At 49.0% G+C, this 20,347-nt stretch overlaps 1 protein-coding gene across 2 annotated transcripts; it reads right to left on the bottom strand.

Moving 5' to 3' along the window:
- Nucleotides 1-1,987: 1,987 nt before the first annotated feature.
- On the bottom strand, nucleotides 1,988-19,913 carry LOC122394678 (choline kinase alpha-like). 2 transcript variants are annotated; one of them, XM_043391710.1, is made up of 9 exons: nucleotides 19,610-19,913; nucleotides 16,188-16,290; nucleotides 9,834-9,933; nucleotides 9,279-9,404; nucleotides 6,028-6,161; nucleotides 5,391-5,510; nucleotides 4,859-5,114; nucleotides 4,105-4,485; nucleotides 1,988-3,738 (listed from the first exon to the last, which is right to left on the bottom strand). In XM_043391710.1, the coding sequence occupies exons 1-9, from the start codon at nucleotides 19,683-19,685 to the stop codon at nucleotides 3,619-3,621; spliced, it is 1,416 nt and encodes a 471-aa protein (XP_043247645.1). In that variant the 5' UTR covers nucleotides 19,686-19,913; the 3' UTR covers nucleotides 1,988-3,618. The 2 variants fall into 2 exon arrangements, with proteins under 2 accessions (XP_043247645.1, XP_043247646.1); XM_043391711.1 differs by lacking the exon at nucleotides 19,610-19,913 and adding an exon at nucleotides 17,469-18,205.
- Nucleotides 19,914-20,347: the final 434 nt, after the last annotated feature.

Below are 20,347 nucleotides of genomic sequence, written 5' to 3' on the forward strand. Positions count from 1 at the left end.
AAATTCCAATCCTTCAATGCTGAGCAGTGTGTGAAAATGCTGAATGGGTCGAGGTCGTTGCAATCATGTCCCCGTACATACATGGGGTTACTTTCCTAGGGAAGCGTTCCGCCCCGTCCTACAGTCACTGCCGAGGTGAACTCGTCGGGATACTTCGGAGTGATTGAGGATCAGTTGGGATAAAGTTAACTACGAAGTCAGCATGACAAAGTAAGATCACCGGCATTCCGTAGTGCCCCGATCACCGTTCCGTGCTTCTATCCTCAGGATACTGAAATCCTCCTCCACGCCGCAACCCCCCTCCGGGCTGGACAGGCAACTTTATCTCCAAAAAGTTAATTGTTTTCAAAACGGGCTTCGCTGAGGAAAACTAAATATTATAACCAAATATTTCGGCTTTATTGATCAGCCTTGTTCACTGGTTTGAAAACCAGTGAACTTCATTTCAAACCAGTGAACAAGGCTGATCAATAAAGCCGAAATATTTGGTTATAATATTTAGTTTTCCTCAGCGAAGCCCGTTTTGAAAGCAATTAACTTTTTGGAGATTTATTAACCTGAGGAAAAGAATAATGACGCTTCGGCAACACCAGGCAACTTTATCTCATGCGGGCTGCTCCCTTGGAGCGGCACCGCTGCTCCTGAGGGAGCGCACCCCGTAGCCGGGTGCAGTGAGTGCCTTGGGGCTGGGTGGCCTGTCCTCTGGACGGGCTCAGCCCCGGCGACTCACTAGGGTGCCTGCCCAGACCAATGTCTCCCCCTAATACCTATCATCCTTCCGGCTCTGCAATGGTCTTGTCAGACCGAAAGGGCCTAACCCAACAAAACAAACAAACAAAACAAAGTGCCCCGATGACAAACGAGCTCACTCAGCAGCACTGACTGAATCCAGTATGCACACACAAATAAAATTAGAAACAATTTACCCAAGGTACTGTTGGTAACGACTAATGTGCCATTAAACTACACCACACAACGCATAATAATTGAACGACAGTAGATTGAGATGGTAATGTGATGGGCGAAGCCAAGGCCCTAAAAAACGAACCTATATAAAGTCCAGGTGGCGCTGCAGCGATACGACTAAAAAAAAAAAACAGGTGGCGCTGGCCACTGAATTAGGCAGTTTCTCCGTTCAACTCTGAAGCCGAAAGCTCGCGGAGGGCGGGGGATCAAGGAAAGGTTGTTTTGTGGTATCTTGCGATTTCGAAGCGCTGTTCGCAAGCGACGCGTGATGTCAGTGAATTGTAAGTTTTTCTCAGTTGTTTCTTGTCTTGTTGAAGTGTGTCAGTGTCTGTGTCGTATTATAACTTGTCATTGTCTTGTCATGTGGTGCTGGTGCCATCCGAAATGCTGCCTCATGCCTATTGCCTTTGTTATGCCCAAAATTCAAAATTTCCCGTTTTTACATTCTATCTCAAAGCGGCTTATAGCACTTTATGACATTGTTTTACCGACATCGTGTTTCTTGCAGAGACGCGTCAAAGGTCAAATGAACGATACTTTGATCCTAAGAGGTCGATTTGACATTTGACCTGGTCAACGTCACGACTTGACCGGAAAAGGTCATGCTGCATCAAATGACACAGTCGATCTGTGTCAGTTTATGGAATATATGAAATTTGTTTCAATTTTCGTCGCCCTGACGATGAGAACAAGGCGTGTCTAAAGTTTTCAACAGTTCGGAAATTTTCACATCAGCGCGGAGCAGATGGATTATACCAGATTATACGGTGTGCCAAAAATATGACGAGAGCCTCTCCCCACGCCCACCACCTTGGCGCGGGCTATTTGGGCGCGACTCATCACCGTTAACGCTGATCACGGGTAATGTTGCTTGGTTGCACCGGATATAAGGACAAACTTATTACTTCGTGTCGTCGAAGTATGGATAAGTACTAACAAAAGTTATCATTTAACACATGAGTCACTTGATTTTTCAACTGTTTATTTTGAATACCTCTGACCTGCTCACAAAAACAGCAAATCACTCGCTGTGCGATTATGTCGTGAATCGTGTATTGATAAGACCCAAAACCACGTTCTTACCATTGCAGTGTATCACTTTTATCCTGAATGTGGCCATCGCAAGCGACCTTGACATCAGACATAGCGCTCGGTGACAGTCATCGGACATTGGTCATACAATATTTGCAATGCAGGTTTTAAAAAACTCTAGAGGTCAAAACAACTTTTAGAACTCCAATTCGCATACACCCGGAAACGGCCGCAATATAATGGTAGAGTGGAGACACATCAAACGGACGGCCAGCAACTAGTTATACCTACCACACACAAAATGGTGGGGAAGGATATGCGAGTCAGGATTCATTAACCGCGTCCAGAGTATTTATCGCACGATCAAGCAATGCCGATAGACGACAAGCTATGGTCCTCAGCCTAATCGGCAATCAAAACATTTGTAATAATAATGGAACTTACGCTCTAATGCTTCTAGCCAGTGTCATCCTTGTACTGTAACATATGACACGGTACTGGATTAAATATGAAATAATAATCGAACACAGTCGGGTTCGAACGTATAGCGATCAAACAAAATATGTGTATCGCCCCTTCCTGAGATCTGCCCAGAATCATCCGTAAAAGCTTAGTGCGAAACGCGAAACAGTTGCGGAACATGCGGAACATTTAGTATCAAACGTTACACGGCTGTATCGCCGATATATCAAGCCCGTGTTGTCTGAATTCGGACACCACGGGACTGGTCAGCACTCTAATACGGCATTGGGTCAGCACACGGTGATATAATTAATCAATCACGACAATAGAACAGACGTGCAGGCATCAGAGTGCACCGGTAGCCGTGAATGGGTTTGAGCAGTGCGCGTGTATGCTGGAAAAAATATCGGGATTGAGGAAATGAGGAATGGGCCACATGTATGGAATGGTTCAAGTGCTGCTTCAAGCCATTGGGGGAAGTCACTGGACTTCTTGTCAACGTCCCACCCAGTAAACGATGTTTTGTCTGCTAGGTCAACGGTACAGTTTATGTCACCAGCAGGCCGGGACACATGATAAAATCTCATTCACAATTTCACTTTACTAACGACTTCTCGGTCGGCAGAAGGCTTTTGCTGTTTAAAGAACCTTGCCGATGACATTGTGTAAAAACCTCACTAGCCTGCACAACTCTCTTAGCATGCCCGAACCAACCGCGCGTGAGAAGGCACAGGGTGCGGAGCGACGCCAGAGTGCGAGGCTGCATAGATGGGGAGCTCGCCGCGTGCCACACGTGACCGAGGACATTACTACGTGGAATCACAGTTCTGCGCAGGACTTGGCTCAAGCATCACAGTTCTGCGAGGGGTCTGTCGGGGCCGCGGCCCTCCTATTTGCCTATGGGATCACAGCTCTCACTAGTCACTGGCGCGCCCGTCTCGTTCCCAGCGACAGCAGACAGACGATGAAAAGCGGACATCGTGCGGAATATTCCATTTTGTCGCACGACTTGGCTGGGCTTCAGTCGGCTTCCAATCGATTATCCTCGAGCAACTTTCATCGGAAGTGCAGCCAAACCACACGGCTTTTAGGTGCAGTCTCGAGAACCCAGCCCCGCTGGTTTGTGCGGCTTCAGTCACGGCCGTGTCTGGAGGCCAGCTACTCGAGTTCGGCCGCCGACCTTTTCACACCCTGCTCAACCTTCGGACACTTGGGGTCCGACTCCAGCAGCATCTGCTTGTGGTCCTGGTAGGCGCGAAGGCGACACAGACCGTACTCCTGTCGATAAGCAAAACAGTGGTTAGACGTGTTTTATGGAGGCATTCAATCAGGATAAGCTGGTGTCATCCAGCTGAATGTTTTTATTAAACTTCTGTCTCTGTCGATCCTGGACGATCCTTGTCATCCAGATACAGTAACGGCTCGTTATATCCACGTGTTCCTTGACATCTGACCATTGGCTGAAGGACGTTTCTGTCTGGAGAAGCACATATATATAATACTGCAATATTTTTTTTTATTCAAAACAAGACATATGTTATGCTTCTATCCAACCCTGCCCGAAAAAATAACGAATCTTGTTTTTATATGCTCCTTGAAGTTAGGACACAATACAAATTACTAAGGAAATGTTTGGCCACGTACCCAGTATCCGAATGGGATGGTGGAGACGGGCGCGTTGACGATGCTCCACAGCGTCCAGAAGAGGTGGGAGGCCAGGGTGAAGACGCGCACCTCCTTGAGAAGACGCTCCTCCTCCTCCAACTGCTCACTGGTCCCGTTCGTCTCCGCCTTCTCCGTCTCAGTCTCTGTCGCCGTCTCCGTCGCTGTCGCCGTTACAGGCTCAGACCCCGGTCCATCTTCGACAGGCCCGTTGGCGGTCTCGACTTCAGCATTCGGCTCGCTACTGCCTGCGTCCCCTGACTCGGGCTCCGGACCGTCGCTGAGCGTGACTTTCGTCGGCGAAGTGTTGGCCTCTTTGGCTGCTCCGTCGCGTGTTTTGATGTAGGCTCGGATGTACCGTAACTGTAACGACAGATTAACGGATTAATGGGACAATTAACGTAACTCCGAGGTGTTGTTTTTTACCTGTAAGACTTCCGATATCCGCGAATGACCTATGGTCGTTAGTTAGCTCTTTGTCGTCAGTTGTCACAACTTCGCGTGAGTGCTGCGCGACGACGACGAGCGATACTGACGGAGGGCGACATCTATTTGAGCCCAGCCTCTTATCCGAGCGGCCAACAATGCCAGATACGCAAAAGGTCGGCCTCAAAGCCTATCAAAATAAGCATATAATAAGGGCGAGAAAACCAGAAAAGATTTAAATGGCTGACTTGAAATACATCCTAGGCCTATTTCAGTCGTCTTTCATTTCAACATCAGCGAATGATCTGACCTGCTGCTCCCTGCTGGGCCACCGGCTGGGGAACGCCGCGAAGAAGGGGTACTGCGGCGGCGAGTAGTCGTACATCCACTCGCAGAAGTGGTTGGCCAGGTCGAAGCCGCGATAGTTGTAGCTGCAGTACTCGTAGTCGATGAGCGTCAGCTTGGGCGGCCGGCCACTGGTGCCCAGGTCGTGTCTCAGGATGTTGCCCTCCTGACAGTCGTTGTGACAGAACATCACGGGCGAGCACACGCCGCCGATGTAGTCCCTGTCGGCCGCGATGGGTCAGGTTCGGGGTCACGCTGACTAATTATTGTCCTGCTTGAAAGAGACATACATTATCTGTGGCGGCATTTTTGTTGTTACTGGATATCAAAATGTGTGCTTGAAATGGAAACTCATTTATTCGGGTTGTGCCATTGACGTTTGTCCTTCGATATCTCCTTTCGGCCAAGGACGAAACAAAAATGCGCATAGATGGGTCATTCAAAGCAGTTCATAGTCGCACCAGTCTTTGCATGCTATGAGGAAGAATTATACTCACTTGACCCACTCCATTTCGTGTTCGTAGTCGCAGAGCCGCAGTGCCTTGATTATTGCCGCCTTCTCCGGGTTGTCTGCTAACGTTTCGTCACTCAGACATGCTACAGATAGCTGGATCCACCTTAGAACGGAAAAATCAACACCGGTTGGTCGTCTCATTTTTCGCACTTAAGGTATTGTTACTCTTATCTTATCGCTCGATGGGAGGAAGTTGAATTGAATACAGTAGGTAGCGCAGAGAGTAACAAGGTTATGTGGTGTTTCAGTTATCGAGCAAGGTCGGCCATTTCATGCACCTGAATCTATGTAGCATTTTGTTGAGATGAAACTTGTCAAAATCGTCGATCGCCAGTCGCCAGTCGATGCTTCGTAGTTGGCCTCCTCGCTGGCCCTGAGCATGCCCAATATTAGAAATAATAGTCTGTCGTGCGTCATTGTCAGTCACCCTGTCACCACCAAAGAGCTGGCAACGATTCGTGAACGCACTAGCCTGGAATCGCGACCTCAAACATCGTGCATAAAACTATTGCTAACATTTATTTCATCCTACATAGTATCGTAACATGAACGTTGTACGTACATTTATTTAAAGTTATGTAACGAGTTCATTACAAGCGTGCAACCACCGCGGTGCTCACTTTTTCATGGTGACCCACAGGAAGGTGGGCTCCTTGCAGATGGGCACCGCCAGCGAGTGCACCATGGCCATCCTCTCAGCGATCTTTGTGCTGATCTGTGGGTCCCTGAGATCGCTGCATGATAGCGGCAGTGCCTGTGGAACAGATCCGGGATGAATCAGGTTTTTATCAACCGGGCGTTCAGTCGTCACAACTCACAAGTGCCAGGGTTTAGGTCAGGGGTCGGCAAATGGTGGGGCATGCCCCCTTTGGGGGTAATGGCGCCCTTCGGCGGGGGGTAATGAGGGCCTCTGAGAAAGCCTCATCTTTTTTAGAATTAATGGCTCCCTTGATGGGACAAACATCACAACTGTTGTGCCCCAGGATTCAAAGATTAGTCGAGGTCAAACGCACAAAGCATGAACTGATTAGCTGGCGCATGCCAATTTTCATGTAGCTGCTCACCATTCCGTACAGTCGTGGAAAGTAACTGTCATGTACTAGCCGGCGCTCGTCTATTGGCGTTTTCACAGTCACTAACGCAAGGGAGAGGAGTCGTCCATTGCACCCTGACCTGAGCATCTCAGTCTCTGAGCTGGAGCTTTGCAGAAAAATTGAGCGTGTTGCCCGTGAAGGTAAGCAGCCGCTGCTACCCAATTTAAAGGCCGTTGGTCATTGGGTGACCTTCCATAGGTCAATAACAACTGCCGAGTTAATCGGGTCCTGCTGTAACTTCTTGAAGTGAGATTTTGTGGCCTGCCATGATCTCAAGAAAGATCTCACAAATCAACGGTTATTCGGGTTAAGGTCATGCCATTTTCAGGACAGATAAAAATGATCGGCTCGATGGTACAGTTTTTTTTCGTGATCCGACCCTTTTAACGTGATCTATTCTCGAAAAATGCCGCTACCCCTATACGTATGGGGGTTAACCCGCGCCCCGCTGGGGCTCCTGGATTTCCACGCCCTGCTGGAGATGGAGGTTGAACACCCCCTATTAACTTGGCTCCTGGGTCATTAGCGAAACGTCGTAGTCGGCGATCGAAAGAGCGTAAGAAATGATGAAGAAAAAACTTTGGTCACCTTTTAGGTCAAATCAAAGGTCAGGTCACCAGAGGTCATCGAACGTAAAATTTCGCCAATTTCCAGGTCAACCTTTGACAATTTTCGACAAACTGGCCTATAGCTCAGGAAAGGATAGAGCTACAGCGCTGCGGAAAAACGCATTCGATAGCTCTCTTAACGTTTTTCTGATGCCTGCCCTCAGATTCAACCGAAGGTGGTTTAGCCTGCAGGAGACAAAAACTGCCAAAATGTACGTTGCTTGCTGATAGTTTTTCTTAAATAACTTTTTACTCAAAACTTGCAAGAGCTCACTTTTATCAGCATCGTGATCCTCCCGTCGAGAAGCATCGAAGGTTTTGTTGCACATCAGTCGATCCGTTTCGTCGAGCTGAACACATCTAAGGCATTTTCATCGCTCTGGGATGCCTTTATCAAAAGCTATTAGCGAATAACTGTTAGATACAATTCATGACCTGAAATGACCTCAGGGACATACAGTGGGGTTACGGGTGCAATTTTCCGGTTCAGCGGTCATGTTTACTTGTAAATAAGAGTGTCACAGTGTTAGGAATGACACTGGTCCAAAAGAGGCGCCTTTCAATTTTCTACCATTGACTTTGCGCCCTCTCCCATTGATAATGGGAGAGGGCGTGAAATTGACCTGAACTTTGGTCACCGACATCAAATCTCCGAGATACAAATGTTGTACATGTTGTTGCCTTTATCAATTCCTGAAAGTTTGAAAGAGATCTGTCACTCAATGCAGCTAAAGCAGGCGTTGCAGTTTTTACTGAGGTGAGGTCACTTGACGTGATCTGGTGACCTGACCTTGAGTGACTCTGATCTGAAATATTCACAGCATGTGCAGAAACGATGTATGATAAAATGTTCCAAAATGGTGGCGCTCCGTGCCAACGTTTTTGAGATATTTGCGAGAAACCGCAGGGGAGGGGGCCTGCGGTTTCTCGCAGATATGGCACCCAAAGAGTCACGGAAAAGTATGGAATTTCAGTAACCTTGGTTGTATCACCAATGGGGTCTGGTAGGTGGGGGTAATGGCCCTGCCTGGCGCCAAAAAAGGGGGCACGACCCCGGAGGACCTGCCGACCACTGGTTTAGGTGGTTCGGCATTCAAGTTATGATAGACGGCAGCAGTTAAGTGGAGTAGCTTAGAAACCATGATGGTAATGTATTCTAAGGCTGGAGCCAATCAATTCCGGCATTCGCTGCATGAGTATCTACGCAGCTGTTTATAAAGCGGAAGACCGACACATTTGAGTTCTATTCGTTTTGTTTACAGTCGATAAGGATATTTTTATTCACATTTTACCATTGCAGTGGTCAACAATTTTCGCAAGGCGTTTCATCATCATTCCATTAGATCCTGGCATATTCATGTCACAGTCACCATCCTCAAGCCAGTTCCCTGAATTCTGAGGCCTAATGCGACTATAGTTTCGACTTTGGTCCCGCGAGCAGCGCCCTAAAACGTCCCGCATTCCTCCGTGAGCTCGCGTACCCCGTTCCTCCCTTCGACCCTGACCAGTGCCCATAGTCTCTGCATGTTTGTGCCGCCGACAGCCGAGTCTAACCCCAGCGCCTTCCCGTTGTCTCGCGATGCGGCTGTATATAGCGTACCAAAGTGCATCGAACTGCGCCATTGCATCCGTGCGCTCGAGGACATGAGGTCAAAGATCTCTGAACGAGGTCTATATCGGTGGCTAGCTTACGCTAGTCGCTCTATCAGGGCTGCATTGCACTGTGAAGGTCGTGGCATTATGTTGCGCAACCAACATACACGTACATACACCTATGATGACGACAAATAAAAATAAAACGTGGAATGAGTAAAGCAAAAGACGTTATAAAATACTAACAGAAATATCTTACACCTATAAACAGAAGTGTGTATCCCGTACCTGTGTCTTGGGCAGTTAAGCTTAGAAACTTTGAAAAAGTACCTAAGCAGGAAGTTGAAAAACATTGTTCGTTTGAAAAGCACCTAAGCAGGAAATTGAAAAAACATTATTCGATATCAATGTACAGAGCTCCTTCAAATCGTTCCTATTACCATTGTGTTCATCTCTTCGAAGAGTGCGTGCGTACAGCCACGCTTTTTCTCCTTCCGAAGCCCGTAAGTCGTAACATAACCCGCCCTCTTACCCTGCACCTTCGGTCGGCGTACTGTACCTACCCCCAGGCCTCACCTGTATGTATTGTTCCAGCCGTCCGCCGGGGAAGATGCCGTACAGTTTGGGCCCGAGCCGCCGCTCTGCCAGCAGTGTGAAGATGACCGACTCGGTGATGGTCGAGTCGTGTGCGCCGTCCCGCACCTGTGACCGGACAATGGAGTAGTGCAGGTCAGTCGGGACTCGCGGAGAGGTGCAGTGGGTGGGCCGGCTCGGTGGGTAAATTCGATAAATGCACCGGTTCGCTATAGCCAACATCATAGTGGAATAAAAAAAAGTTTTGTGAGTACAAAACAGTGCCGAAATATCGAATTATTTGAATGGGCAAATGGACTTAATTGTAAACTTTAAACAGATGTGAGAACGCTCCATTTATCGCTCAGCTTTTTACTTAGATCGTACCATACTTAGATCGGTCATACCGTATACTTATATCACACTTCAACATTGTACGATCATTGTACGGTGCATGAGCCTAGTGCACTGCCATCAAGCAGCGCAGCCATCAAATAAAACGTCAAAAAGCACACAATCCGACTATAGCAGATTAAAGCCATTTTGAGTCGTACCCACCTGTCCATACATTCTGAGCAGGACCCTGGATGGCTCGTCTCCCAGTGGAGACTGGTAGCTTGGCAGCTCGCAGAAATACAGCAGGTTGCTGAGGCCTCCACTGCCGGTGGATGGACGTTGTACGGTCACTGATTTGTGAGAACAGTATAAGGTCACTGATTTGCGCCAGAACCTTATATTGTCACTCATTGTGAGAACGGTGTACGGTGACTGATTTGGGAGAACGGTATACGATCGCCGAACTAGTTATTCGGGAGGATGGTGTACTCATTACTTTGGGAGGGGCCACTGTGGCTACTGTGAAAATGGATGCTCACTCACATGGGGGAAAACGACCCCCAAATGTCCAGGCATAAAGTAAATTATGTGGATCGTGACTGTCGCCGTGACCCGGTCCGTCCGAAAATAACCCCGAGCCCGCAGCTGGCCCGATACATGGACCGGCAATATCAAGTGTCGGCTCCGAGAGCATATCACCGGGTATCCCCAGAGCAGGGTATATCGAGGATCGAGTTTACCACCGGCAAGGGATCGTTGCACTTATTTCTGATCTTTGACGGAGATCCGTAATCATCGTTAGCGACGTTGAATTGATCCGGCCGAATGCCGCAGCCTGTGCACCAGGAAAAGCCCGAACCCATGCATACAATATTTATGGTCATAGCCATCGCCCTAGCCATGCAGGCTGACGTTAGTGGATTCAAGGAATCTAACCGGTAGGGCGATAGGCAAGGTTTTATTGTTCTGGTGCCGAGTAAGACAACAAATGGCATTCTAACCTAACGTTTGCGAATGCATTATGCCCATACCGACACGTAGACGCACATTAATTATTTTCCCTCTTGTTGTAAGACGCTCATAATAACCTCATCCTACCGTCCACGTAAACATCTAAAAACATTCCGGTTACACATCATTACCAAGAACCAACAACTAAGCCATCGACACCGGTCATACCACCGTCACAACAGCTGACCCTAGTGTGTCGTGTGGACGTAATGACCGGCTCGCCTGTCCCGCTGGGCCGCCCTAAATCGTCCTGTTGTTGATCGTCAGTGGCGACCCGACCAGACAGTCACGCAGGTCGCGGATCAAATATGGATGTCCGGCGACCCAGGGGTCGACGAAACACCCCAGGATACACGGATACTGGGTACCAAGTAGACTCGCCAACAACGGGACTCGGTGGATCCAGCAAAGCGTTGCTGGCATGTATTTACAAAGCCGACCTGACTAGCATATAAGCCCTGTATATCGAGCACTTGCTCGTTTATTATGGTGTGTACCCTATTCCGCTGTAGGGTATAGAGACGGGCGCAATTCAGCTAGGAATGCCAATATCCCATATCGCTTGTAACGTTTTTTATGTTTGCATTTTACTAGCCTGGTATGTTACAGGTATGTGAAGCGCCCTACACAGGCTGCAATGAAGGTAGCGGTTACTTCGGAGCTACTGCCGTGATAAGTGCATGCCTAAGCCCTCCGCTGCTGCCTTTGCTTCCAACATTGACATTGGAATGTAAAGTATTTGTTTTTAAATGCTTTGAATTTCATAAGACATTTTCACGCAGAACATAAAGCTTTTCATCTGCTACAGTCTCCGAAGCACGTCAGATAATCAGCACGCTTTGCTGCATGCCAATTACGAGTAAGTTGTCTTATACAAATCAGCTTTGTATCTAGATTTATCTTTAACTAAGCCATTAAAAAACATACCTTAGTCCCCTAATTCGCCGTTTAAATGAGCTGCGTATATAACGGGTGTCTACTAAATAATGAGAAAAAGTTTAAAGACCTATATCTCGGTAATTGCGTAACTTAGATCGTTCAAAATTCGCATGCGGATGCACCTATTTATTGGTTATCAAGAACCTTCGAAGCAACGCACTGAGTTCATCATGTTTCACGTCAGGCCGCACGAGCCACCCGACCCCCTCAATCAAACGTCGCGGCACCTCCGCGTTTAACGAGACCGATAATTTCTGACTTCGCATCTTCAGATGTCGGTCCAAAGCTATGGTCTAGTCCCCTGAATATATTTCTTTCTTTGCAAAGCCTCCCAACTCCCAAGTCTTAAAGCGGCCAAAGCTGCGACACGCAGGGTGAATTGTCCTCTCGATCTTCCAAGGGTACGCCGACCCCATCCAACATTGTGATGGTTTCAATGGCATAATGGCCAAAAACTAAGTCGAACCGGAGCTTATAGCCACCACTTGGGTAGTCTACGTCATGTATGACCTTGGCGACCCCCAAAAATAAGGAATCAACACCTTTTCTAGCCGTCCCTCGCACTAGAACACCCTTCCAATGCTACGACATAATAGTGGCAAATATTAAAGCGTCACGCCAGCAGGCACATTGACACCCCTCACTTTGTCCTTCGTACCCCATAGCAGGGGATCTTATTTCTGTGGCGAAACTGGCAGAGTTACAGCCACTTCAAACTTTTGTCTAGCATGCTGATCGTTTCCTCTTGGCCGAAATATCATAAATATGCGATTGGCACTGGGCTAAAAAACTTTAATTTGTACTTAGAGAGCCATAAGTGTCTTCTCCGGTATAGACCGGTAATTTTCCTTCAGATTGGCGAAGATTACTCGGAACCGTAGCATGCTTAACGTCCTCCTGGCGACTGACCGTGGGATGTCATGTTTTCATTTTGTGTGTTTAACATTCGCAACAGAGTGGTCTTTCATCGTGTGAATTATACATATTATGTGCTATCATTAAAGGTGCGTATCAACTCCTTAGAAATTTTCTCATTATTTAGTAGACACTAGGGTGTGTCACTAATCGCAATGCAAGGTGCTCCATCGATTTTATTGTGCTCCACTCATGTGGAAAGGGCGTGGCATTGTTAATTTCCCGCAAATTTTAACCCCCAGGCGGCGCCGAGCGAGAGAAGTTTGCCCTATCTCACAACATAGGCGACCCTAGCGCCCCTGGCGGCTGTTTGCGAAACTAACAGGCCGTTGACTGTATGGGCTTATCCCTGCTCTCTGTAAGCGCGTCTAGGGACAAATAATAGTATGGGCAGATTGCAGAGAGTGCAAGCTAATGACGAATACCTATAATGAATACAATATATTGTCACAAGGGCCCAGGAACATTCTTCAAGTTGGGGTGCAAGCCCAAAATACCTGACATGACGCATATGAAATAGTAGCGTAGTCAGGGGGTCCCAGGAGGCACGTGCCATCTAGTCCCCCCCCTATCGCATTCAGAGGACCCCTCGGGTCGGAGGGGCTCTGTGGCACCAGTTTACCGCTCAGGGTCTATGCTGGCCATATTTCGATTCAGAAAGAATAGGGCTCGTAACAGCACCTCGTGAGTCCAAAGAAGCCTCACTAAATTGTCCATGAGGGTTACACGCCGGCTTCTGAAGGCTACTGGCGGCCTCTGAGGGCCCTTTACCGGCCTCTTATGGCCGCTAGCGTGCCTCTGAGAGTCCTTGCCGGCCCAAGAGGGGCCATATCTAGGGCCTTACGCCAACCTGTAATCAGTAATGGCCTCACACCAATGTCTCTGACGGCCCCATTACGACGACTGTGAGACTGAGGGCCCTCACTGGTGCTTCTGAGAGCCCACCCGGCCATAAAGACCCCTGCGGTACCAACTGACCTCTGAGGGTCCACGCTGACTATATTTCAGCTGAGAAAGACCTTACAGGTCTCGTAAGAGCACCTCATGAGCCCCTAAGTAGCCACACTAAGATCTCCGTCAGGGTCTACGCCGGCTTCTGAGGATCCCATAACGGAGACCGTGAGGGCCCTCAGCAGGGCCTCTGAGGGTTCACAACCAGCACCTCTGAGAGACCCACACCAGTGGTTCTAAGGGCCCATAAGGACACCACTGAGGGTCCCCCAAGCCAGTGCCACACCATTTATGCAACCCTATATTGGTGGCTCTGAGGTACCCACACCTGCGCCTGTGAGGGTTCGGCAAAAGCATATCTGACGGCCACCTACCTGCAACTCTGAGGGCCCTACACCAGAGACTGAGGGCCGCACTGGCGTCTCAGAGTACCTTGTCGGTATCTAAGGACCCCACAGGGCTTCTGAAAATGCCGCCGGCCTCTGTGGGCCCCTTGTCGGTCTGAGGTCCCCCTCCCCGGTCGTTGAGGGCCCCCTGCCGACTTTTAAAGGGTTCGCACCAGCAGCTCTAAGGGCCACACACCCACATGTAACGGACCCACACCAGTGTCTCTGAGGGTCCACAACGGCGTCTGTATTTCTGTGAGGACCCTCACCGGCGCTTATGAGGGATTCACACTAGCACCTCTGAGGGGCCACACGGGCGTCTGTGAGGACCCCACACCAGTGCCTCTAAAGGCCCCTAATTGGAGGCTCTGAAGGCCCTGCATCGGTGATACTGAGGGTCCTACCAAAGGCACAACATAAGCCATTAGTCTCCTTCTGAGTCCCACACGCCGCCCTCCCACCATAGGTGGCGGAACGGGGAGGGCACCGGGGCACCGTGCCCCCTCTGATTTGGGCATTTTAACATTAGCCCTATGGGCGTTGCATGGAAAGAATGGGACCAAAAGTCGGCAGTTTCCCCCCCCCCCCTCTACTTAATTGAAAGTGTTCCGCCGCTACTGCCTCCCACCGGAGCGAGTAAACCTGTATCAATCAACGACTTTACCACCGTTGTACGTCATAATGTTCTCATCACGCCAAATCAAATACCATCCGGAACCAAAATGGTCCAGTATAAAATCTGACCTACCAAAGTTATGATCAAGTTCAGATAAAATCAAAGTGGGATGACAATAGCAGGTGTTCTTAAATCGATGCCCAATCAGCAGAAACCATTCACATGCAAGAGAAATACCTTGTGCTGATGTTTATATAAAAACAGACATGTAGGTCCATAAAAGGGAGCAGATATCCTTCATCGTTGCATCAATGTTGAGGGGGCGGCGCCCACTCGGCTCTCAAGTTGGAGGGGGGGGGGGGGTAAGCGCCCCCACTGCCCCCCCCTGTTCCCCGGGGTCTATGCAGTGAACGACGCTACAAAAAAAAACATGTGACACCTAATAGCAGGCACTATAAACATGCGCTCGTACGTATCCCGTCAGACCAGGACGGGGATCGGGGGTAGTACTATGCAATATACATTAACACAGAACTATTTCGTGCTTTAAGATGCATAACATCACATTTTCACCAACATTTTGAGTGCCAGACAAGCCAACAGCAAGGCGTCATTTCGGTAAAATGCATTTAATGATGATCGTAAGCTCACAAAGCATAGCGAGCGTGTTAGTTCAAAACATTGCCGCTAGGGGCGCTGAGGTCGCTAATGCTGAGAGATAGGCCAAAGTGTCGGCGGTCGGCGCCGCATGGTTGTTAATATTTGGGGGAAATAAAAAATGTCACACGGTTTCTACGTGTCTGGGGCACGATAAAATCAGTGGAGCACCATGTTTTGCGAAAAAAATGCCCAAAATGACACACCCTAGTAGACACCCGTTAGTGGTAAGCATGAAAGAATTTAAAACACTTCGTGAGGAGAAAAAAATGGATCAGGGTAAGCAAGCAACTCCGCAATGTCGAAACCGGGACCTTGTTTTACCCAAAGCTTACTCCATTTTACTCTAGGCTATGTTTTGCCGTTCTGAGTCTTACTGAGCCTGCCCTGCAAGGAGGGTCGTTAGAGCGCACGGCATAAATCGGTTCCTTGAAAGCCGACGAGATCGACCACTTTTCATCTTTTATATTGATTCTACAAGCAGCATCGTAAGTGGCTGGTAAATAATCAATAAAGAGTGCCGGGTAAATTTCATTAGCAAAGCAAAAAATGTCACAGGACCGACAGACAATCATATATTCTTTATTTCCGAGCGCTGGCCGTTTGCAAAGTCCACCCCCCTCCCCCCCGGACCGTGGATCCAGCTGCTCGCGTCACTGCGGCCTCGTCGTCATGAATGAAAGACGTCAAAGCTCGGGCCGTCGAGCATGACCACCAGCTATGGTCGATATTCGGTTCCTTCATGGTACCTCGTCATGAATTGCAATGAAAACGTACATTTCCGTCGCTACTCACATCGGCAGCATGTGAGTAGCAACCGCACTCCGCAGAGTATGAATTTGGACTCAGAAGTTGCATTAGTTCGTCTCCAAGCTTTATGGTAGTAATATGACGTTTAATGGCCATATTCAATTTCTTGCTTTGCAGGATTTTATCTAAATTTGCCTGTGAAGGTATTGTGCCGCACGTATTTGACGAAGTATGTAGTTGCCCCCGTTAGAACTGTCCAGTTTCATTCTACAGAAGTGTAATGTGAAGAGCATTTGCCCGGTGGTACCGTCCAAGAATTCACTTTAATCATTCCATTATCTTTTGGCTTACCTGATGGGCCGGAAGATCATCTCGTCTGATGCGATCAGCTGCCAGGCGCCGTGCAGGTAGTCCCGGCAGAGCGCATATGCCTTGCTGCGCATCTCCTGGCCATCTGCCAAAGGGAGGGGGTGTGGCGTCACACACATCAGCCCATGGTCAGAGCGGTGACGTCGTAAATGTGTCACTTCTGTGACTCAGTCCTATGATGAAAATGGGCGCTTCAGTTACACCCAATTCCTACATGAGCAGCTAAATGCGCTATTATCAACGAAGTCGCGGTCGATAGTGAATGCTTTCAACCTGCAGCGAACTCCGGTTGCTGGCCTTTCTCATAAATCTGGGGAAACGCAGGATATTTCGCGGAAATTCACCGGCTGGCCAAGGTGGAAAATTCTGGATCCTTGAGCTCAAGGGAATACACCTTAGACGAAGCTTACGTAACGCAGGTCTGTCTCGACTTCTCCCAATCACAACATGCAGACTACGTTTATAAACATAGTCGCTGGAATGCATATGTGTTATCCAGAAGTGGGAAACCATTAATAAGGTTAGGATTGAGGCATCGCACGGACTAACTGATACTCAAGACGGAAAGGTTAATTCAAAATCATATATGTACTTATTACACGCAATCGGCAGTGTTCTAGCGCAAATCCTGGGAAATTACGGCATAAATCACAATTAGAACGGTTAAAGCAGCATGTAATCCCGATGACCCACTAAGCCAAGGTAAAGCTTCGTAAAATTTAGGAAGGTTTGAAAGATATCACTATAACTACTGCCATGAATTAATTAGTTTTCCGTTGTCGCGTTTCGTCTGGTGATGCTAAAAACGTCTTTTATAGATTGACGTCGGGTGAAGTCAGGTCACCTAATGAAAACAAATAGTGACGTCATACGGCGGGTGTGCCAGGTTCCGTATGGCTGGGTCCCAGAGACCTGTGCTCTGTGCAGGTTAACGATGATCGTATCCAAGAGTCATAGCGGGTCAATTATGGTCGCGTTTCCGCTTTATTTCTATGATCATACCAAATAATGATCATCTATGGCAAATGATGATCTAATGGTGTCTCTATGGCAAATGGAGACCGTTTCGATGGTTGGTCCAGAATCCGCGCATCCATGAGCCTTGACTTCCTGTAGTCATTCAGTCATGAGTCCTAGTCAATCAACAACGCTTTGACAGACTCTTTCCCTCTCCTCCCCCCCCACAAAACCTGACAACCGACAAACAGCCCAACACATCGCCATAAACCACTTCAGACTCTTCGCCGCTCGACTCAAACTCACCCACAACCATATCCCCGTGGTGGCTGGTGCACTATCCTGTCCCTCAAAAGTTTGGCGTTCCCTCGATCGTTCACTCTTCTATCCCCGTTGCACAACCGGTGGCACGCAGCTGGTGGACTGGCGTGGGCCCAGCCGTGTCGGCTGACACGCCGGGCGTGAGCCAGGACGCACCACGAGGCTTCCTAGCTCCGGCGCGGCGCGTGGCCGGCTCTTCTCAGATCGGGCGGACTCACGGGGTTCTTGGAGTCGCTCGCTGCACTGACTGGTGGGATAGCTCGCCGTCTGAGTCTGACAAGGTCACGGGATACTGCGCCTGTTACGTGAGACGGCGAGGTCTCGGAGTTCACGAGCTGGGCTCACGAGATGGCAGGCTGTAGCCGGCTCGCGCCGGCAGGAGATGCCGTGCGGATGCTTCGTCCGATCAAGAACTTCTAGCCCGTAAGTTTGTGGTGTTAACGCTCGGTAAGATACCTAACGTCTGTTCACAGTTCACACTACCTGACGTAACACGCGGTGTTCGCCCAAATATCTACCAGCTTGCTCAATTTATCTTGGATCTCTGAACTTGCCAAGAACGCACTCTTCCGCCCACTGACACTAAAACACAACCCCTCGTGGTCGTAAACACACCCTGGAAATCACTCGACACACTATGCACGGACGGTAGGCTCTGCGTCACCCCACGTGAGCTCCTCCTCGCTCTGAGTCGGCTGGCCGTCTGACCGGCCCTGTGTATTGATCTGAGGTGGGCCGACGGAGCCCGCACATGCGCCCCGAGGGCTGGCTGCCACGGCCCAGCCCCGACCGACCCGTTGGCCGAGACTGCCGGGAGGGGTAGCTGGGGCTGCCGGGGGGGGGGGGCACTGCCGGGAGGGGTAGGTGGGATGGGTGGGATTGATCCACAATTTGAGGCGAGATGGTATACACGTAGATAGAGGTAGATAGGATGGTGGGAAGACTTTGGATTAATTGTTTCGGTTAGGCTTGGTCGGCAAGGCACGTGAAACCCACGTGAGTCCGAACGACGGCCAAGAAACATACGGCTCCATGACAGCATGATAAACTGATCTGGCCGCAGTGGCCGGTCAGCGCCAAGGCGTCATGTCGCCGAACCTCTAAATCAAAGCCACTGCTGTCTGACTGTCTATAACGGATGAACGGACAATCAGCCGCCGACGCATTGAATCTCCCTCTCTCCCCTCCCGGCGTCAGTTTCGTCATGAATCGACTACCTTCCGGGACTCGGCTGTCTGTGGCCGCCGGCTATGTCTGACCGGCTAATTAAACTCTGTGCACTGCCTGGGAACCAGACCTGGCAATCAGCGAGTTGATCCTCGGCAATCAATAACCATCGCTGCCACATAAAGCTGTCGTGAAATAGCTAAATCAGGAATTTAGCCTTTATCATAATCAGGATTTTATCAGGAATGGAGGGCAAATGCCTACGTTCGCAAAATTGCAGGTGTGCCACAGCATCCTATATTTTGAAATTGCAAGTACATTAGATAACGTTTTTAAATGTCTCATTTTCCCTTATACGATACCCAGTGTCTTTTTAGGTCTATCCTTCCATGCACTATTTCGCCCACACACAATCTTTGCATGACAGGTTGCACTGGGGCAACCTGACTTGATGTATGTACGGAAAAGCTGCGCTCTTCAACTACTGATAAAGACTTACGTGAGGAGACTAGAGCGTCGATGAGTCAATGCCGAGTCAAATTAGTCAAATGCCGCTCGTGAAAGAAGCCGCTTGAGAGATAGCGGTAACCTGCTTAGGTGTCAGCAAAAAGTTTTATCGAGCGCCTGGCGCCTGCAGTACCTTCCGAGGGCCCTTGATGCGTTGTAAATGGGACGACAGCTTATCGCTCATCGCTGCACCTTTGTATTTAGATCAATTGTTTCTTTTTCTTATAATTATATGCATTGTACTATGTAAGACCCTCCCCCACTGAAGAAAAGCTCTTGTGCATAAACGACTGAAAAGGGATATGACAGTCTTGCGTTTAAAAGAACCATCCCTAATTCATTAGACTTCGTCTGCTAAGTGCTACCTTAAACCTCGCAACAAAATGAACGATTCGTGATTCATTATATCACCAATGAGATAGTTCGTGATAAGCTTCGAGTTTACAGCTTACCTGTTTTCTTTTTGTTATCCGATATCTTGAGCTGGCTGAAGCTGCCAATGGAGTCTGCTATCTTCTCTTCGGCCATGTTGTATCCGCCTCTTGTCCTCTGTTGGGAGCGCCGTGGTTGCTCAAGGGGACGCTGTCGGTACCAGATCGCGACTACGACTGTGCTCCGAACTCCTCCGATTGGAGGAGTGTTGAGACATAACGGGTCGAGCGTGGTAACAAATCGCCCCGCCAGTGACAGAAAATAAACCTTGCACCTTACTTTGACCGTCGAGTGATCGGTGGCCGGCCAGAGGTGATAAACCTTGGACCCAGTGCGGTCGGCACGCTCTGATAGGGTGTCGCCAGAGCAGACCATTTACGAAGGGAATACTTTGTTAAGTGAATGTTTAAAGGTTGTTTGATTATGTTGGCTGATCGCTTACGCAATGCTAAATGCATATATCTTCGTAAGAGATCTGGTCTCTGTCGCAATTTGTCATCTTACCCGGCGAGCCGATTAGAGAGGGGCGAGGGGGAGGTTCAATGCATGGTCGGCTGATATGTCAGTCGTACGGAACAGCGGTTTTGATTTAGAGGTTCGGCGACTGCGCCCTGGTAGTTGGCTGTCGTGTGATTCGCAACATTCCCATCCTCAGTTACACCCATCGTATCAGTCTGCCAGAGAGACAAGAACTATTGCTGCTTCGGAGCACGATTGTTTCGCCTGTTCCTGCCAGCTCAAACTTATCATCTCATAAC

Source organism: Amphibalanus amphitrite, unplaced genomic scaffold, assembly GCF_019059575.1.
Source record: "Amphibalanus amphitrite isolate SeventyFive unplaced genomic scaffold, NRLGWU_Aamphi_draft 000604F_arrow, whole genome shotgun sequence".
NCBI classification, from domain to species: domain Eukaryota; kingdom Metazoa; phylum Arthropoda; class Thecostraca; order Balanomorpha; family Balanidae; genus Amphibalanus; species Amphibalanus amphitrite.